Here is a 20,687-nt window from a genome sequence, read left to right as displayed (position 1 = left end):
CCCACCCTCCAAAGGTGATCCAGAGATGAGGAAAATGAACAAAAGTTTAATGGGTAAGTGAAAATAGTAAGAAGTACAAGCATATCCTAATAACAAACAAGTAGAATACAAAAGAGCATTAAACAACAAAAAAGAGCACTTTTAAATGCTAATAACCATAATTCACAAGAAAGATTTAGTATCTATACACAAAGTAATACAGCACCATTTTATGATGCAAAAGCTACAGTATATGCAAGAACCAAAATAGACAAAAGCACACCCATAAGAGGAAAATTTAATACACCACTTTTAGCATAAAATAAATCAAGTGAACAAAAAAGACTTAAGCAACTTAATTGATAAGGTAGATTTTATAGCTATGTATCAAACTTTACACTCAATGCCCCTCTTTTAGAGTTTGAGTATGAGATGTCCTTGGAAAACTTACATGACAGTGCAGGAATGTTCAGAGGTGAACCAATTAGATTATGACAACTATAACCTAATCAGTGGATTAATTCACTTGATGGCTTAATAATCTGAATGAGTTACTGGGTGATAACTGGGTAAGTGGGGCATGGATGGAGGAAGTCAGTCAATGAGGGCATGACCTGGGAGATTATGTTTTATCCCTGGCTCTTCACAAGCTCTCTCAGCTTCATGGTGACCTTAAGCTGAGCAGCTTTCCTCTTCCTTGCCTTCTGCCTCTCCTTAGGCCCAGAGCAATGGAATCTGATGACCATGAATTGAACCCCTGAAACTATGAGTCAAAATAAACCTCCTCCTCTATGTTGTTTCTGTCAGGAACTTTAGTCACAGCAACAAAAAACTAACAACCCATCCTTCTCAAGTACCCATGAGACAGTCATAAAAACTGTTCACATATTATTTAGGAATTACAATGATATAAAGAATGGAGTAGAAAGATAAGAATGAAAATTCTCTAAGGGTACAGCACTCCTATTGTGAGTGTTCTGGAAAATGGAAAAGAGATATCATACATTCAGATATTTCCCTCTTTCTAAGCCCTCTCTCTGCAACTCTTGCTCTCCCACACAAGTCCTCTTACCTTTCACCTCCCTTCTCTTTCTAATGAAGCTGCCACAGCAACTGTCCTCTCTGCCCCTCCGCCCTTCTCTCCTCCTACAACACACTAACAGGCTGCCGCTGCCCAACACACATCTCTGACAGAATTCTGAACCATACTACAAATTTAAGTCACACAAAACATATGCTCTCAGACACCGTGGTGTCTGAGAATTAAATTAGAAATTGATAACAGATATCTGTAAAAAAAAATATATCACTAAATATTTGTGAACCATGTAACTCATTTTGACCTATGGATCAAAGAAAAGGATCAAAAGGGAAATTGACAACTATTCTGAACTGAATAAAAATGAAAAAGCCAAAACAAAACAAATTAAAAAAACAACAGGTTCAAAATTACCAACAAAGCAGCACTTTGAAAGAAATTTACAGCACTATATACCTATATTAAAACAGGGAGAAAAAATAAATAAAACAGTGACCTCAGAATCTACCTTAAGAAATTAGAAGAACAACAAATTAGACCCAAAGTAAGCCTAGGAAAAGAAATGATCAAGAACAGTGTGGAAATCAATGAAATGGAAAATAAAAAAATCCACAGGAGGGAAAAAAAAAAAAAGGCTTGTTTCTTTAAGAAAATCCATAACAGTGATAAACCTCTAGTCAGATGAATCAAGGGGGGAAAGTGAAAAGACACAAATTACCAGTACCATGAACAAGTGAGATGACAGAACATTATAAACAACTTCATGCTCATCAATTTGACAATTAGCTAAAAAGAAATCTCTTGAAAGAAATAAATTAGCAAAGTTTACTCAGAAAGAAATAGGTGACCTGAATAGCTTTGCATGTATTAATTAAAGATTGAACTGCAGTTTAAAACCTCATGCACCTCATGCACACACACTAAAAACAAAAACAAACACACAAAATCTCACTGGTAAATAATTTCACCAAAAACTTAAAAGAGGCAACAATATCAATCCTACACAATTTTTTCCAAAATAATGGAGAGAGTACTTCTTGCCAACTCATTTTGAGGCCAGAATTATTCTGATCCAAAAACCAGAAGACTACACTGGGTTGGGGAGTGGAAGGGGAGACACTAAACTATAGACAAATAAAAATTCCTGTGAACATAGATGCAATCGCCTAAACAAAAGTTTAGTAAACAGAATTCAACAATGCACTGCAAAGGGGATTTAATCTCAGGAATGCAGGATTGGCTTATAATCAAAACCAATGTAATTCAGCACATTAACACATTTTTAAAACAACATAATCATCCCTATATACAAAGAAAAAGCATCTGACCCAAGCTAACACCTATTCCAAAAATTCTGACAAACCTAGAAATAGAAGGCAATTTTTTTCAACATGGTAAGGGGCATCTACAAGAAAACCACAATAACATTACATGTAAATGAAATACTGAATATTCTTATCCTAGAATTAGGAATAAGATAGGGATACCCATCATCAATACATTCAACAACACACGGAGAGGTTCTTATTGGTGTAATCAGCATAGAAAGAGAAAGGAAGGAGTGGGGGCAGGCAAAAAAAATGAATGAGCAGCAAAAACCAGAATAACCCAGACAAATCTCTGAAAAGATCCCATTTCAATTTCCAGTGGTTTGAAACATAAGAATGATAATAGTTTCTTTTAATATGTACTGAAACAACCTGCCACACATCCAACTTAGAGCTGTCTAATTCAATTGTTTCACAGCCCTGAGGTCTTATAACCATGAAGAATTTGGGGCAGCAGTCCTCATTCATTTCGGCAAAGCAAAGTCTGGCTTCTCAAGTCTATCAACTGAATTTTAATTATGTGATCCATGCTCCTGGCAATATAGAACACCAGAATCCTCTTTTCATTTAGCACATATATTTTGATCAGATGTTAAATCACATTATCTTCCATCTAAGAATCTATGACAGATTAAACTTCATAACCAACCATGTCTTTCAGTCATTCACTTACACAACTGGCGGAATTCAGACTTAAGAAAACTGCTGTCCTGTTCTGACTAAAAGAGCTCCAATAATCAACATTTTAGAATAAAAATTCAACTGTGGTTCTCAATATTAGTGGGCTTCAGAATCATCTGTAGGCCCTGTTTCAACACATTGCTGAGACAAACCAACAATTTCTGATTCAGCAGCTCTCAAATGGAAGCAGATAATTCATATTTTTAAAAGTTTCCAAAGCTGCTGTGGGTTTGGGAACTACACTTTGAGAAGCACCAGCTTCACAAACCATTAGCTTAAGGCAATGTGACTTACACTGTGGTCCTCTAGAATTACAAAAATTTAGAGTAAGCATTTAAAAATTTCAAAACAGTCTGATATTAATTTTATCCATTGAAAGTGGTGATTTAAAAAGCTGTGGTGTTGTGCTGAGCACGGTGGCACACGCCTGTAATCCCAGCAGCTTGGGAGGCTGAGGCAGGAAGATCGCTAGTTCAAAGTCAGCCTCAGCAAAAAGCTAAAAACTCAAGTGAGATACTGTCTCTAATTATAATACAAAATAGGGCTAGAATGTGGCTCAATCATTAAGTGCCCCTGAGTTCAATCCCTGACACCCCAAAAACAAAACAAAAAGTTGTGGTCTTATATTTACTACATCTTTAATTTTTCAGGAAATGTATTTTTATTATACTTGACAAATGTGTTTTAAAAACTGAGATTTTAATAAAACTTGAGGAAAATTTGCCTACAAGAAAGTGTATTTCATTAATTTCTCCAGTATTTTACTATTAATATTATTATTATTCCTACTGCTACTATTATTACTATTATTATTATTTGATATTATTATTTGATGCTGGGAATTAAACTCAGGGGTCCTCTACCACTAAACTACATCCTCCATTCTTTTGATTTTTAACTTGAGACACAGTCTTTTTTTTTTTAATTGGTTGTTCAAAACCTTACAAAGTTCTTGACATATCATATATCATACATTAGCTTCAAGTGGGTTATGAACTCCCATTTTTACCCCAAATACAGATTGCAGAATCACATCGGTTACACATCCACATTTTTACATAATGTCATACTAGTAACTGTTGTATTCTGCTACCTTTCCTACCCTCTACTATCCCCCCTCCCCTCCCCTCCCATCTTCTCTCTCTACCCCATCTACTGTAATTCATTTCTCTCCTTGTTTATTTTCCCATTCCCCTCACAACCTCTTATATGTAATTTTGTATAACAATGAGGGTCTCCCTCCATTTCCATGCAATTTCCCTTTTCTCTCCCTTTCCCTCCCACTCTTGTCTCTGTTTAATGTTAATCTTTTCTTCCTGCTCTTCCTCCCTGCTCTGTTCTTAGTTGCTCTCATTATATCAAAGAAGACATTTGGTATTTGTTTTTTAGGGATTGGCTAGCTTCACTAAGCATAATCTGCTCTAGTGCCATCCATTTCCCTGCAAATTCCGTGATTTTGTCATTTTTTAGTGCTGCATAATACTCCATGGTGTATAAATGCCACATTTTTTTTATCCATTCATCCATTGAAGGGCATCTGGGTTGGTTCCACAGTCTAGCTACTGTGAATTGTGCTGCTATGAACATCGATGTGGTAGTATCCCTGTAGTACGCTCTTTTAAGGTCTTCAGGGAATAGTCCAAGAAGGGCAATAGCTGGGTCAAATGGTGGTTCCATTCCCAGCTTCCCCAGGAATCTCCATACTGCTTTCCAAATTGGCCGCACCAATTTGCAGTCCCACCAGCAATGTACAAGAGTACCCTTTTCCCCACATCCTCTCCAGCACTTGTTGTTTGACTTCATAATGGCTGCCAATCTTACCGGAGTGAGATGGTACCTTAGGATGGTTTTGATTTGCATTTCTCTGACTGCTAGAGATGGTGAGCGTGGCAGGATATAAAATCAACACACATAAATCAAAGGCATTTCTGTATATCAGCGACAAAACTTCTGAAACGGAAATGAGGAAAAACACTCCATTCACAATATCCTCAAAAAAAATAAAATACTTGGGAATCAACCTAACAAAAGAGGTGAAAGATTTATATAATGAAAACTACAGAACCCTAAAGAGAGAAATAGAAGAAGATCTTAGAAGATGGAAAAATATACCCTGTTCATGGATAGGCAGAACTAACATCATCAAAATGGCGATATTACCAAAAGTTCTCTATAGGTTTAATGCAATGCCAATCAAAATCCCAATGGCATTTCTTGTAGAAACAGATAAAGCAATCATGAAATTCATATGGAAAAATAAAAGACCCAGAATAACAAAAGCAATTCTAAGCAGGAAGTGTGAATCAGGCGGTATAGCGATACCAGATTTCAAACTATATTACAGAGCAATAGTGACAAAAACAGCATAGTACTGGTACCAAAACAGGCGGGTGGACCAATGGTACAGAATAGAGGATACATTATCAATTAAAATGTGATTCTTAACCTCCTCTGTTACTTCATGGTAAATGATTTCTATGGTCACTTACTCTAGGCCTGATGACTCTTTGGGAGGCAGAAGGAAAACACACAAACTATGGGAAAGAAAAAAGGGAGAGAAGAAAAGAGAAAGAAGTGCAGGAAGTTCACAGACCTCAGGAAGTCTGTTTAGGTGCCAAGGACCTCAGTTAAGAATCCCCGACATAAAGACTTCAATGAAATTCCTTTTTCCACAAGTTATCCAAATAGTTGTTATTCTGTCATAATTTACTAAAATCCCAGAGCCAGAAATCAGATTTCCAGTGTACTCCCAACTAGCTTTATTTCTAGTCTTCTACCACTGCCACCACCACCCATAACACTGCCTGTAGACCACATCCAACCATAGTAACCTACTACAAATGCAAACATAATGATGTACCCAGCAAAACCTAGCTCCCCATAATCAAAATTAAACACTGTATTCCCCAAATATAGAAAGGGAAATGCATACTCACATATACACGTTTATATATATGTTCAGCATCACCATTTATAGTTTAAGAAATAATATATATATAAACACGTAATGTTGAATCAATTACAGCAGTATTTTTCAATCTGTAGGATGAACCAATGAACCACTAATCAAGAAAACCAATTTAATAGCTCATGACCAAAATTATTTTTAACACAATAGAACTGAAAAGGGAAAAAATATGTAGATTTAGCTGATACTTATTACTTGCAAATTCCCATATTTGCAAATTTGCTTATTCACTAAATTTTATTTGTAGCACCAAAATTAATACAGCGCTTTCAAAATCATTTCTAAACATGTGCAAAGCAGTGAAAAATTTGAGTCATCAACACATTCCCAAATAAGATCAAACAGGGTGACACTTGTGTTTCAGATCTCACACTATAAACAAATGTCCTTCTCACATTCTATTCAGTGCCAGGTTTTTCCTATTTTTGTACTTTTTGTAATTGGTTTTACTGTCTAAAGGGGCCCCCAAACAGTGAAGTATAGTCTAGTGTTCCAAGCACAAGAAGTCGATGAGTTAGAATGCTGCTGTGAGTTCAATGTCAATGAATCAATGACATATATTAAATAAGGCACTTTTAAATAGAAAAACGCATAAAACAAAAAGCTATGTATTCATTAACTGAACCAAATCAGTGGCTCACAGGAACATAACCATGTATGTCCCGTAAGGATCAGTATTCAATAATTCTGTGCCCATGGTAACTTTATAGAACATAAATGCCTAAACAGTGAAAATGAATTGTATTAATGCATAAATATACATGTGTGTCTGTTGAAGTACACTTTATTTCAGTTATACATAAACAAACAACAAGTCAGTTAAAAAAAGTTTGAAAGTCAATTAAAGCTAAAGAAATGCTGAAAGTGTCAAAATGTTAAGACAAAAGGCATAGATTATGAGCATACACACACATTTTTCTACCTAGACAAATCATCCTACTATATCAGAATCACCCTTAAATTATGACTTGATTGGTAATTACACATGGACTTTATAAAAGCATCCTAAATATTCTAATGTGTGGCTGAGAACCACTATTCTATCTGTTAAGGTGATGTTTCTCAAAGTTGGGTCCCTAGACAAGTGGCATCAGGATCACCTGGGAACATTTTTAAAATGCAAACTCTCAGGGCCCACACGAGACCTACTAAATCAGACACTATGGGGTAAGACCCAGAGATCTGTTTTAACAAAGCCTCCAAGGAATTCTGATGCATGCTAAACTTTGAGAATTGCTGACCTAAATCTTTTTATATTTCTTTTGGGGTTATTTGAAAACCCTGATGAATTTTGCTAATAAAGCCAACATGTAACTCCTACTGACCAAGCACCAACAGTGGATAGGCAATCTTCTTCCAAGCACTTTACAAAAAGCAGACAAATAAAACTGATGCATTACTTGTACAATAATCAAGTAGCACTATTTCTTTATGACATCCTTTACAGTTTCTTTTCCTCAGAATTCTTTTAATACACCATTAATAAATACACCTTTGCCTGAACTGAAGGGTGAATCTATATTAGACCACAAAAATTGTTTCAACCCTTTAACTACTCTTAGGTATCACATAATTCCCTATATGAAAGTAATGACACCTGTCTTAAAAAAAAAAAACTCATGAAATTCTGACAGATCACTTCAATAACATGTAAAATGTAATTCAGTAATATATAATAGTCAATTAGTTATTACATGAATTCATAAATACTCCCACTCAAATTATGTCCCTCCTGATATAAATTCCCATACTATCAATTTTATCTGTCATGATAACAAAATATACCTCATATGAAATTATCTGTATGCGACTCTTTTCTCCCCTACAGGACCTCCAGCAGCCAGAAAACAGGTACCACATCATATTCTTTTTCGAGTTTAAAGCAGATAGCATGTATTTCTCATTCGGCCAATGAAAATTTAGTGAGCAGTTACCATATGCCAAGTCCCTGTACCAGATGAAGGTGGACACAAAGATAACATAGCCCCAATGTTCATGGGACAATATACTGAATGAATAAATATCAAAAACAATGTCACTGAAAGTTTGAGAGGGTATGGATGCTATTTGGGGGGATAGGAGTACTGGGGGATTGAACCTAGGGGTGCTTAACCACTGAGCCATATCCCCTTTTTTATTTTTGAGACAGGGTCTTGCCAAGTTGCTGGGGCCTCACTAAGTTGCTGAGGCTGGCTCTGAACATGTGATCCTCCTGAGACCCTAGGATTACAGGTGTGAGAGGGCTGTCTATGAAATACCTGGCTTGACTACATGATACCTGAAAATAAGGGAGCTTCCTTCAGTAGGGTATTCTCTACTGCTGCTCCTCTGATCCAAGTTGCTACTTGAGACCACTAATAAATATAAGAAGCCACAGTAGGACACACCTGTAATTCCAGGGATTCTGGAGTCTGAGGCAGGAGGATTGCAATTTCAAGGTCAATCTTAACAATTTAACAAGACCCTGTCTCAAAATCAAAAAATAAAAAAGGCTAGGGGTGTATGTCAGAGGCAGAGTGCCTCTGGATTCAATCTCCAGTACCAGGGAAGAAAAAGAAAGAAAATATCCTGATAAATCACTTAATCTTTAGTTAATCTGATTTTAATTTTTTAATATAGGAATATAAACAAAAGTTCTATGCATAATGCAAGGTTTTACTGACAACCAAATTCCCACATGGAAATGACAAGTTAAGGTTTGCTATCCAAACTCCAAACAACCTAACAAAAAAACTAATAATTTGCCAATTCTCAATTCTTTAAAGATTGTTTTCTTTCCTTTTTTTTTTTTTTTTTTTGGCACCAGGGATTGGATTCAGGGACACTCAGCCACTGAGCCATATCCCTAGCCCTATTTTGTCTTTTTTATTTAGAGACAGGGTCTCACTGAGTTGCTTAAAAACCTCCCTTTTGCTACGGCAGCCTCCCGAGCCACAGGCATACACCACCACACCCAGCTCCTTAGAGATTTTTAAAACCAAAATTATCTGGTTTTATGAGTCTACTTTGAGAAATTAACTTGAAGGTGGCATATTATTTGCATGTAAAATGAGCACAAGAGAAATAGTTGGCTATTTTACCAAGTAAAAATTATCCATCCAGAAAATATTCTACAACACACATACATTCTAATAGTTAGCTGCCTCTGTAGAATCATGGATCTGAAGGACACTGTTTATGTATATCCTTTTGTAACATTAGTGATGGTAATAAAATAAAATTTTGTAATGTTTAGTGATGATAATAAAATCTGCAGCCGGCCTATATACTTGGAGCTAGGATAACATAGGAATAAGACTGCCCAATGGGCCATGGAAATTCTCCTGGGGGGTTCTGAACCTCAGATCTCAGATATCCAAAATATCCATAGAAAGAACTGAGAGATCTGTGAACTTGCATGACAAAAGTAATTTCTTTAATTCCCCTAACCTCTAACATTTCCTTTGATTACTAAAGTAGGCAACAGATCTGTAGTATAAGTAATACCTTTGACTATCTATATCAACAGAAATCACAGGTTGGGGGGCATACTAGAGATTGGATCCAGGAATGCTTAACCACTAAGCCACATCCCCAATCCTTTTTTATTTTTAGACATAGTCTCACTAAATTGCTTAGGGCCTCACTGAATTGCTGAGGCTTGTCTTTGAATTTGCAATCCTCCTGCCTTAGCCTCCTGAATCACTGGGATTATAGGTGTGCACCACCGCATCAAGCAAAATCATAGATCTTTTCACATCAGGTTATGTGGTTGCCATTTGTCAAAGTATTGTTTATACTCATCACTATTTCAAAATTAAGATCCAACTTTACAACTTGTTTCTAATGTGTTAATAATATTAAAACCTGTTTTAGCAGGGTATAGTAGCATAAACTTGTCATCTCAACTATTCAGGAGGTTGAGGTGGGAGGATCAAGGCCAGCTTGGGCAACTTAGTGAGATCCTGTCTAAAAATAAAAAGTAAAAAGGGCTGAGAATATAGATCAGTGGTAAAGTGTCCCTAGGTTCAAACCCCAGTACCATAAAAAAACAATGCCCCCATTTAGTGTTTTAATGGTATCATATATTTAAACATAATTGGTCTATCTGACTTTATGCACATATGTTATTCTGAGGTCAGCAGACTGCCAAGAATCCATGGCGCACACAAACAAAAAAAGTTAAGAAGTCCTAGATAATGGTTCCCAAATCATGCCTTCATTTGGAAATTGAGGGAGGATGCAGTTTTTAATTATCTGAACTGAAATAATACCAGAAATTAATGAGCAACAGATAAATGTAAAAAAAAAAAAAAACTTCCAGTTTTGTCAGCAACAGTCCTAATATCACCAACTAAAATTTGAATGCTGACAATAATCCAGTTGAAAAACATGAAAGCAATCAATATGTGGCATGACTCCCCTCTTCAATATTAAACTTTCCAAAGTCTCCAAACATAATTCATCCCAAAGTTCACTGGTGTATTAGAATCTCTCTCTTTACTCACTTCTCTAGTGTATACCACCCACTGCAGAGAATTTCATCAATAAAATCTATTTTTTCTCTATGACTAAGTAACCTAACATTTAAAAAAAAAATCAAATCTGAAAAATGTAATATTTAACTATCAATTATTTAGGACTCAATTATTACAAAAATTAGTTGAAGATCTCATTCTCTCATCCACTAATTTTCAAGGTCTGTAATTTTTTCCTAACCAACTTGATTATTAACTGCTCTGCCACAGAACAACAAAAGGAGGAGAAAAATATACGTATTAATTTGCTAATGTTTTACAGCTATAATATTTAATTGGCAAGAGAAAAAAGTGTGAAATTATATCAAAGAATAATGTACAAGGATGTTCTATATATTTTACTCTTTCATACTCCTTTATATTTGTTATTCTGTGTAACTGAAAATTGTTAAGAGAAAACAGCAGTTACCATTAAGTGGCATACAAGGTCCACTAAACTATTAACAAAAAATCTTTAAATCTCAGGCTGGGGTTGAGGCTCAGAGGTAGAGAGCTTGCCTGGCATGCATGAGGCACTGGGTTTGATCCTCAGCATCACATTAAAAAAAAAAAAAAAAAAAAAAAAAAAAAAAGATACTGTGTCCATCTATTAAAAAAAAATCTTTAAAAAAAAGTTCCAAATGTATTCAGGATATAGGAAACCAATCCCTTATTTAAAAAAAATTTTTTTAATCTTTTGTCTCAAAAAAACTACCCTTTGAGATACTTTTTCATCTTGCCAAACATAGGGAAAGCGGCAGAGCCCAGGCAAGTTTATCAAATTAGCATTAAAATAGTCAACTTTGCCTGTCATCTCCCCCATCAACAGCCTCAAGTCCTTTGCCCATCCAAAATAAAAAAGGAGGAAGAAAAAAAAAAAGAAGGAAGGAAGAAAAAGAAAAAGGAAGGAAAAAAAAGTTGGGAAGTGAAGATATGAATTAGAGCGCTAGCTAATAGACTCTTCCACTCTGCTACATTCCACTGACTTCACAACATACAAGCTGACAGGGAAAAAAAGAGACCCAAAAAGCAAATAAATAAAAGAAAATGATGCCAGGTGCAGTTGCACACGCCTATAATCCCAGCAGCTCAGAAGGAAGATCACAGGTTCAAAGCCAGCCTCAGCAATGGCAAGGTGCTAAGCAACTCAGTGAGACCCTGTCTCTAAATAAAATACAAAAAGAGGACTAAGGATGTGGTTCAGTGATTCAGTGCCCCGGAGGGAGGGAGGGAGGGAGGGAGGGAGGAAGGAAGGAAGGAGAAAAGGGTGAAGAGAATCTGGAAGTGACTGACATTATCCTTCATAAAATTAAGTTCACAAGGAACAGGCCTGAGCAATGAAGTAGGCAAATATGATACTGTATTCTATTAATATAGTATAGACAAGGCACATAATCCTTTTTTCTTAAAGGATTAGCCTTAAGATAAAATCAATCATGATAGACTTTTTGTTATCTATATTGGTCTCTTTCATGGCTTATTTCTATCAATCTGCCTTTCCTTCTATTACCATTTCCCCAGTTCAACTCTACTTAAAACTCAATGAAGGACTGGGGTTGTGGCTCAGCAGTGGAGTGCTCAGATAGCATGTGCAAAGTCCTGGATTCAATCCTCAGCACCACATAAAAATAAATAAAATAAAGGTTAAAAAAAATCAAACAAACAAAAAACTCAATGAAGACGAAAAGCTATGTTTAATTATACAACCAAACTCAATTCAAGTGATTAGCATCATGGTCAATGCCTATGTTATAAATTTTCCAAAACATAAGAAAGTGACAGAAGTGTCTGGATTGCTATCATGCTTGCCTTAGGTACAGAATAAAAACAAATGATAAGTCAGGCATGGTGACCCACACCTGTAATTCCGATGGCTCAGGAGGCTGAGCAGGAGGATCACAAGTTCAAGGCCAGCCTCAGCAACTTAACAAGGTCCTAAGCAAGTTAGTGAGACCCTGTCTCCAAAAAGAATAAAAATAAAGAGCTGAGGATGTGGTTCTGTGGTAAAAGTGCTCCTTGGCTCAATCCCTAGTAGTAGTAGTAATAATAATAATAATAATGTCCTTAACATATTTAGTCTAGTTAGGAGAATAAATGCAATATTCTCTCTCTTCCTCACATATACATTTACACACACACTCTCATACATACATAACTTTCACACACACATTCTTACACACAACCTCAAGTAAAAAACAGGAGCTATTTAAAAACACTTAAAATACTACCAAAATTCTGAACACTTAACAGCAACGAATAAGAGAAGCAAAGACAGTGAAAGAAAATAAAAATTGCAGAAATGATCATATTCAAAAGATATAGAGTGGATTGCTCTATTGATTTCTAAGAAAATTTAGTATCAAATGGTCAATAAATGCAATTGATTCTCATTAAAAAAAGAACCCCAAGCCAAGATGATGGCATCCTAATAAGGTACTAAGGAGTTAAACCTTATGCATTAGTACTTTCCTAATATTTAGTGTCACATTAATATTAATATTTTCTTAACACTTAGTGGCACTTTTGTTAGTTCTTTTCATCTACTTAAGTCTGGACAATATGCCCAGAGATAGACATATGAATTCACAGATGCAAGTAATTTTTAAAACCAAAGGTAATTTAAAGATCATTCAATCCAGTTCTATTTCAGCAATGAGGAAACTAAGGGCCCAGAGGTTTCAATAATTTCTTCAAGGCCACACAAAACTTGTCCCTTGTGAAGGATTTGCTTTCTTAAAAGGACTCTGAATATTTATTTTCTAGTTCTTAATTTAAATTTATTTAAAAATGTAATACCAACAAAATATTCTAATTGAATTAAAGCACCTGATCAACTTAAAGTTTTAAAAACAAAGTAAATATACAAATTCACCTTGGGACAAACCATGGATTAAAAAACTCCCTAAGTTTGAGACCATGTTATATACCCATCAGTAGCAGACCTCTCATGTCAGATCCCTGAGGAGCAGACTTAATTAGAACTAGAGACCTGATGCAATAGAGACCAATAATGCTCTCCATCTCAAGAATCTGGAATTCTAAATGAAAAGAAATATAACAATGATGATAGTAGTAACATCTAATATTTACTGAATGCTTACTACAGGCCACTAACTGTTCCAAGCACACTATAATTCATACTCTCAACAACCCCATGGGATTTTATAAATGACATTAATCTGCTCAAAGACTCAAACCTGCATAGTCTGGCTCCAGAACACACACAGTTAAATATCCTTTTTCTCAAAAGATTGGGAACTGTTAAGAGTTCAAAAATATTAATATCACTTGCTACTAAAGGGCCTATAGCTGCCCTATTTCCTGGCCTTCTGACTTATTATTCAAGTGTAACAATTCCCAGTTCCTTAAAATAACCAGGTTTGGTTTCTGTTACTTGAAAGCATCCTAATCATCCCATCCTTCAAATATTTATAGGGCTCATTTTGGGAAAAGTGATAGAGATGAAATCTAAACTTACACCATGGATAAATCATTCCTTTATATTTTTCAAAGAAATGTGGATATATCAGCCTCTTTCAGTCTATCATTCCCTTAAGTAGAATACTTTCAGTGACTCCACTGTGCCTACGGGATAATAAAGTGTAGAACAGTAAAGCTATAATGGATCTTAGATGTAATTTAGTTTTCAAGCCACCCATTACACAAATGAAGCAGTGTAACAGTGAAGCTCAGGGCCATGGAGTCAATCAGCCATAGGGCCTGAGTTCTAATCTCAACTCTATTGTGTTCTCTTTAGCTAGGTGATTTTACACGCTTTACTTAATTTCTGAAACTTCAGAGTCTCCTGGAAAAGAGGAATAGCATTTACACATCTTATTATTATAATGAGAGCTCTAAACCATCTCAACTATCTCCTGAATTTAACAAAGCACAGGACTCAAACACACTAACACACTCAAAAAATGTTTTTTGTGATGATGATCCTGATGAACAACCTGAGGTTAAGACAAAACCAAAATTAGAAACAGTAACTCCAGTTTTGCATCTCAAAAGATCTTTCTTCTTCTACAACACTCTACCAACTCCTGGACCCAACATTCAAAACTCTCTACAAGCTGGTTTAATTTCACATTTTTTCAACCTAATCTCCATGCCAATTTTTATTCACTTATTCATCAAGTATACTGAGGGCTGTCTTATAGTTTAAATAGTTTCTAGTGCTGATGATGTAGAAGGTAACAAAAGGAAGAAAAAAAAGATGTATGTACATCCAAGTGTCCAAGTGTGAAAAAAAAAAAAAAACAGCTGAGAGAATGATTAACAGTACTACCCTTCTCAGGTTTAGATCAGCAGGGATAGGGTAGAAGGATAAGCAAGGAAAGATAAGTAAACTAAAAGAAAAGTTCTTCCATATTTTCTAACATACACAGAACTTGTTTTAAATATTCCTTTACTCAGATATTTGTTTCAACTATACCCTATAACCAAATAAAAACCTGAATTGGTTCTTTCTCCTTGAAGCCTGAGTTATATATTCAGTAAGTTGTCTCTCACTTCATTCAACTGCACTGACATTTAACTTTTTCTAATGTTCTTTTAATGTCTATCATGATTTAAGCCAGTAGCTTCTGCTAATTTTCCAGACACTATATATGTTTCTTAATGTCTCACATTTCATGAAATCAAGGTCTACATTATCTTTTAGTCCTAACAACATGTCAATACAAACTCACACAAACTTTTTGATATATGAACCCCTTAAAATAGTTACTCAATATGTTATTTAGATAAAGCCTGATATTTAGTTAATACCTGACATGTCATTTGCTTTTGCTGAAAGAAATGTTTCATGTTTTTACAATGTCAATTTGCAAAACTGCACTTTGTAACTTTTGCAGAATCTATTATGAAACATAAAATACATTAGTGCCAAGTTGTCACTGAAATGACAATTCCAATCAGTCATGATCTTTTTCTTTAAAAATAAGCAGAGTCATAATGGTTCAGGTAGACTTTGGCTCATGCTGGTATGAAGAAATATCTCAAGTCTACATATATCTGTGAGAGTTAATTAATACGATAAAGACCAATACTGTAGCCATACCTATGAGTAAACGGTATTTTACATGTAACAAGAGAAAAAATCTAAATAATAAAATGTATAGCTTCCTGCAAAATTCTTACATGCATAAAATAACTTAAACATTCAATGATAATAGTGAAAATGGGGAGAAGCAAAGCTTATGAACTACTTAGAAAAAAAAAAGAAAAATCCGAAAAGCAAAGAGCAAAGCTAAGACAGGGGATATAGCCCAATGGTAGAGACCACGCTTAATGAGCACACAAGCACAAGGCCCAGGGTTTGATTCTCCCATACCAGAAAGGAAAAACGAGGCAGAGTCAGAGTTAAGTGAAGAAAATGTACACTTTATAATGTAATAATCTGGCCAATTAATACCAATTTTTAAAGTTCTCAAAATCATACAAAATAAAATATTATTTACAAAAAATTATAATGAACAATTACTCAGATGATAATCCTGGGTTCTGTAAGAATCCTGAATATGAGGAATGATGATTATGGACCTTTATTTATGTATTTTTATGTGGTGCTGAGGATCGAACCCAGTGCCTCACACATGCTAGGCAAGCGCTCTACCACTGAGCCACAACTCCAGCCCCAGGAATGGTGAATCAAAGACAAGGGCTTAAATTCTATCCCGGCCCATTACTAGCAATAAGACCTTCCAATTTCTTCACCTATAACATAGAAAACTACTGCACCTCAAAGGGTTGTTACTAGGATTAAATGATATCCAAAACCAAAAACAATTCAAATATCCAACAGATGGATGGATAAAGTATATCAATTCACTGGGATACTATACAGCAATAAAAAGAAATGCACACAAGGATATTAAATGCATCACACTGAGCAAAAGAAGCCTAATACAAACAAAATATGTACACCTCTTTACATAAAGTTCTACAAAAGGCAAAACTAATGTACAGTGAAAGAAAAACAAAATCAGTGACTGCTGGGAACTAGCAGTACAGAAGGACTAGCTACAAAGAAGCATAAAGAAATTTTTACCAGTGTTGGAAATGTTCCATATTTTGTTTCCATGAGTGTATAAATTTGTCAAAATTTACATCTCATTCTATGTAAAGTTATACCTCAAAAAGGATTAAATGAAATATATGTTAACTCTCTGCACAGTATTTGGGGCATACAAAGTATTCAGTAAATGGTAGGTATTATTTAAAACAATAACTATTACCATACAACACTCATGAGGTGGTAGAAGAACTACCTATCATCTGATTTTTCTGGTTTAGAGTTTAAATAAACACACATTTAGGGGCTGGGATTGTGGCTCAGAGGTAGAGCACTCGACTAGCACGCGTGAGGCACTGGGTTCGAGCCTCAGCGCCACATAAAAATAAAATAAAGATATGTGTCCATCTATAACTAAAAAATAAATATTAAAAAATAAAAATAAATAAACAAACATACATTTATTGTATTTGACCTAGACCAAGTACCATGAGGAGTACTACAAAATTATAGAAGGCTATCAACTGGCAGATCCTAGGCAAACGACAATGAAACGGGGCTGGAGATGTGTCTTGTTGGTAGAGCACTTGCCTAGCAAGCACAATTTCGTAGGTTCCATCCCTAGCATGGGGAGGTGGGGCAAGGACTGAGAGAATGATGTGGTCAGCAATAATAGTAGCAATGTCACCAAAGCTAAAAGAAACCTAAATTACCATATTTAGGCATTGTTAGAATATAACTCAAAACTGATCAATGACTATATAAACAAAGTCCAATGACAGTCCACAATTACAAAGAGGAGACAGTCCTTAATTTTATGGGGAGGGGAAGTGAAAGAGATGTAAAGAAGAGGAAGTCAACCATGAAGTCTTCAAAATGAAGTTATAAATTCTGCCAGCCACACAGTAAAGGATAGTTTAGAAATACCAATCAACAATTATAAATCTATAGGCCAAGGGCGGATTTTCTTTTTTTTACAAGTCATGATTTAAGAAAAAAATACTAATGAAGATAACCACTTAAGATATCTCAACGCTGGAAGCTGAACTGAAATACAATTCAAGTGAAACAAAACATCTGTGGAACTTATATTTTACTACTGCTTAGAATTGTTTTACTAAGGCAGAACTTTTTTTTTTTAATACTACATTCTGCTTAAAAACAGAATTGGCTGTCGTGATGAAAGCCCAAATAGTCTTATTTTTTTAATAGTACACATGCTATTAAAAAAAAAAAAAAAACAAGGAAAAAGAAAAACTTAATACCCCAACTGGACATCCAGTAAGCAAGACTTTAGACTGTACATTTTATCCATTAGGGTTTATTTTAACAACCTTCATGTGTGCCTAGCATGGTGGCCCAAGCCTGTAATCCCAGCCACTCACAAGGCTAAGGCAGGAGAATCCCAAGTTCCAGGAGAATCCCAAGTTCCAGGCGAGCCTTGGCAACTCAGAGAGATCCATCCTCAAAATTAAAAATTAGAAGGGTTGGGATTTAACTCAGAGGTAGAGTGCCCCTGGGTTCCATCTTCTGTAAAGGGAGCAGAGAGGGCTCCATTTGTAATATTAAAAAGGCAGAAAGGATAGAATAAAGAGTTAGCAGTTCTGACTTCAGTTCTATCAAAATTGGATTTTTTTTTTCTTCCTTAAAATTGGGCAGGTGAAGCAGGCCAATGAATAGAATTTAAGTTTAGCACTTATGCTCCAAATGGAAAATCACAAGCTGTATTCAAAAAAATAAAATTATGACAGGAGCATTAAAAAAAAAACATAAAACTAATCTCAACTTTTCCCCTAAACCAAGATAAAATACCTAAACATGTGGTTAACTAAGGACCAAGTGTTACAGAGCTAAGTGCAAAAAATAAAAATAATGTATCTTCAAGGGGTTAACGATTCATTCTACAACAGGGGTCCTGACTCAGTTCTAAAATAATAGGCCTCAAGTAATTACACACATTGACTTTTAAGACTTATAAGTCCTTTTTTTGGGGGGGGGTGTAAAAAACCATAAAATAACAAGAAATTTCCAAAGTTGTTTCTTAAAGTTCAACCAATTTTCATACACACTATTAATATTGTTTTTGAATTATGCTTTTCATGGAAAACTAAAGTTAAAAACAGGTTCTGTAAAACAAAATAAAAAATTCTCACATACGAGTCAGCTTTGAGCTTTAAGCACGAATCTTTAAAAAAAAAAAAACTGAATATTATCCTGATGCTGTGGCTATATCATTTTCTGAAAATTTTGTCTTTCAAGTAACCAAACACCAAAGAGAAATGTGATTAAATCACAGCAGAAAGTAGTAATAACAGGGTAACACAATGAGGTCAGAACTCGAGCAGCCAATGAAAGGCGTAAGTGCATTTCCTGCAATATTAATAGTCAAAAGAGAAAACCAATCACGGAAACCTCGAGCTTTCTTTTGACAGTCACAGAAGCAAAAGAACCAATCCACACACACCCAAAGTTGACAATAAGGCGGGACTGTGGGTTCATTGAAGAAATTCTTGAAGGTGCCGTTACTATGAACTTCGCATCCAAGTAGCACCACTCCAGAGTCATAAACACTCTCTACCATGTCAAATGAAATTCAATCTTGTGCAAAATTTAACCCGGGGTAGGGGGAACATTTTTGCCAAAAGGTCCTGTTATCGAAAACACAACTGTCAATTTGGATGTACTAGGTCCTCCACTTCTAAAAAGACCACCCTCCAAAGGCAATTGTCAGGGACGCCGCCCAGAAAAGCGCTGCGCGGGCGGCTAGTCCGAGCATCTCGGCTTCCTCAGAACGCTGCGCACTAAGAGCCGGAGTCCCAGCAAAGCAGACAGAGCCCGCCCGTTCGGTGCCTCGCAGTCCTCGAACGGCTCGGACCGCTCTCTAGCTACGTCCCACTCCGCAGTTAAGGCCCCCAGCGCAGTGCTGCAAGGCCCCAAGCCGCTGCACCATCTCGGGCGGGGGAGTAAGGATTGTTACCTTGCAGAAAGATGTTTGTTTTGAAAACGCCTTACTTTCTTAAGTCACTGCACAAAGAACCCAAAGCAAAACCAAATTTTCAAGTGAAAGAGAAATATTTCCTAGTCAAATGCACGCTCAGCATTAATTAACTTTGAGCCGGGGGAAATTAAAAAAAAAAAAAAGGTAAACAGAGGCTGTACGCCAAGTGCGGCCAGCGCATCCCCTGCGCCATTCCCGGCCGCCGCTTACGGCAAGGCCCCCTTACGGCAGCGTAAGCGGCGCTGCGAGCTAATCACAACACTGGGACGCAACAACATGGCGGCCGCGGGCGGGCGCTGCGCCGGCCGAGAGTTTACGCTACTCCGCCAGCGTAGGGTCCCATGCGTTGGAGCGGCAGCGGCGCCCTCCAGCGAGCGTAAAGCGCTCTGTGAATGGCAAGGCCCGACTGACAAAGGGGAGGGGGGAGGAGGGAAGGGGGGGTAATAAACACTCGAGTCCCTACCGATTCCTCCTCCTTCTCCATCCCGGTGGGCATCTGGGGCACGGCCCGGTTGATGGAGACGCAGTCGTTGAGATCAGGCATGTCCTTGCCGCGGTAGATGGGCAGCGGTTTGGCGGCGTCCAGCGCCCGCGCTCGGAAGGAGAGTTTACTCATTGTCTCCCCGCCTTACAGGAACAGCCCGGGCGGCGGCGGCGGGGCGGGCGGGGAGGGGGGGAGGACTCCCGCCGCCTCCTCCACCTCCTTCCTCAGTGCAGCGCGGCCGGCCCGCTCCTCCTCCTCCTCCTCACTGCCCCCGGCCACAGCATGGGCGCCCACCCCGCCCGAAAACAGCCCCCCGCCGCCCGCGGCCGCTTCCACACACTAGATCCGCCGCTCGCCCGCCCGATCCGCTCCCTGCGCCATGGCCAACATGGCGGACATTACCACAGCGGCGGCGAGCGATCCCGGCAGCCCGCGCGAGAGCGCGCCCCCGCCGCGGGGACGCGCCTCGCCCTCTCCCTCCCTCCCTTCTTCCTCTCCCTTCCCCTCCCTCGCCTGCCCACCCACTCTCTCCGCTGCGCTGCCGGCCGGCAGGAGCGTGCTCGGCCTCGGCACTCTTGGGGTGGCGGGTGGCGCCCCTCCGCTTGCCCGCCGGGTTTCTCGCGGTGTGACAGGTGCCAGGTGCGCAAGTTCCCCGAGTCCCAGAACGTGTGTCTGTGCCTTCGCGCCTGGGTCAC

The 20,687-nt window shown here is 37.4% G+C and overlaps 1 protein-coding gene across 1 annotated transcript in view; it reads right to left on the bottom strand.

Annotated features, from left to right (window-relative positions):
- The window catches only part of EPC2 (enhancer of polycomb homolog 2), a 130,512-nt gene extending 110,098 nt beyond the window's left edge, over positions 1-20,414 (bottom strand). Inside the window, exon 1 of the mRNA XM_081261079.1 lies at positions 19,972-20,414. Within this exon, the coding sequence (XP_081117205.1) occupies positions 19,972-20,124 (153 nt within the window). The 5' untranslated portion in view covers positions 20,125-20,414. The remainder of the gene's footprint in view (positions 1-19,971) is intronic.
- Positions 20,415-20,687: the final 273 nt, after the last annotated feature.

The sequence above is a fragment of the Spermophilus citellus genome (assembly GCF_964194105.1).
Source record: "Spermophilus citellus genome assembly, chromosome: 11".
In the NCBI taxonomy this organism is placed as follows: Eukaryota; Metazoa; Chordata; class Mammalia; order Rodentia; family Sciuridae; genus Spermophilus; species Spermophilus citellus.
This window is presented reverse-complemented; position numbering and strand designations above follow the sequence as displayed.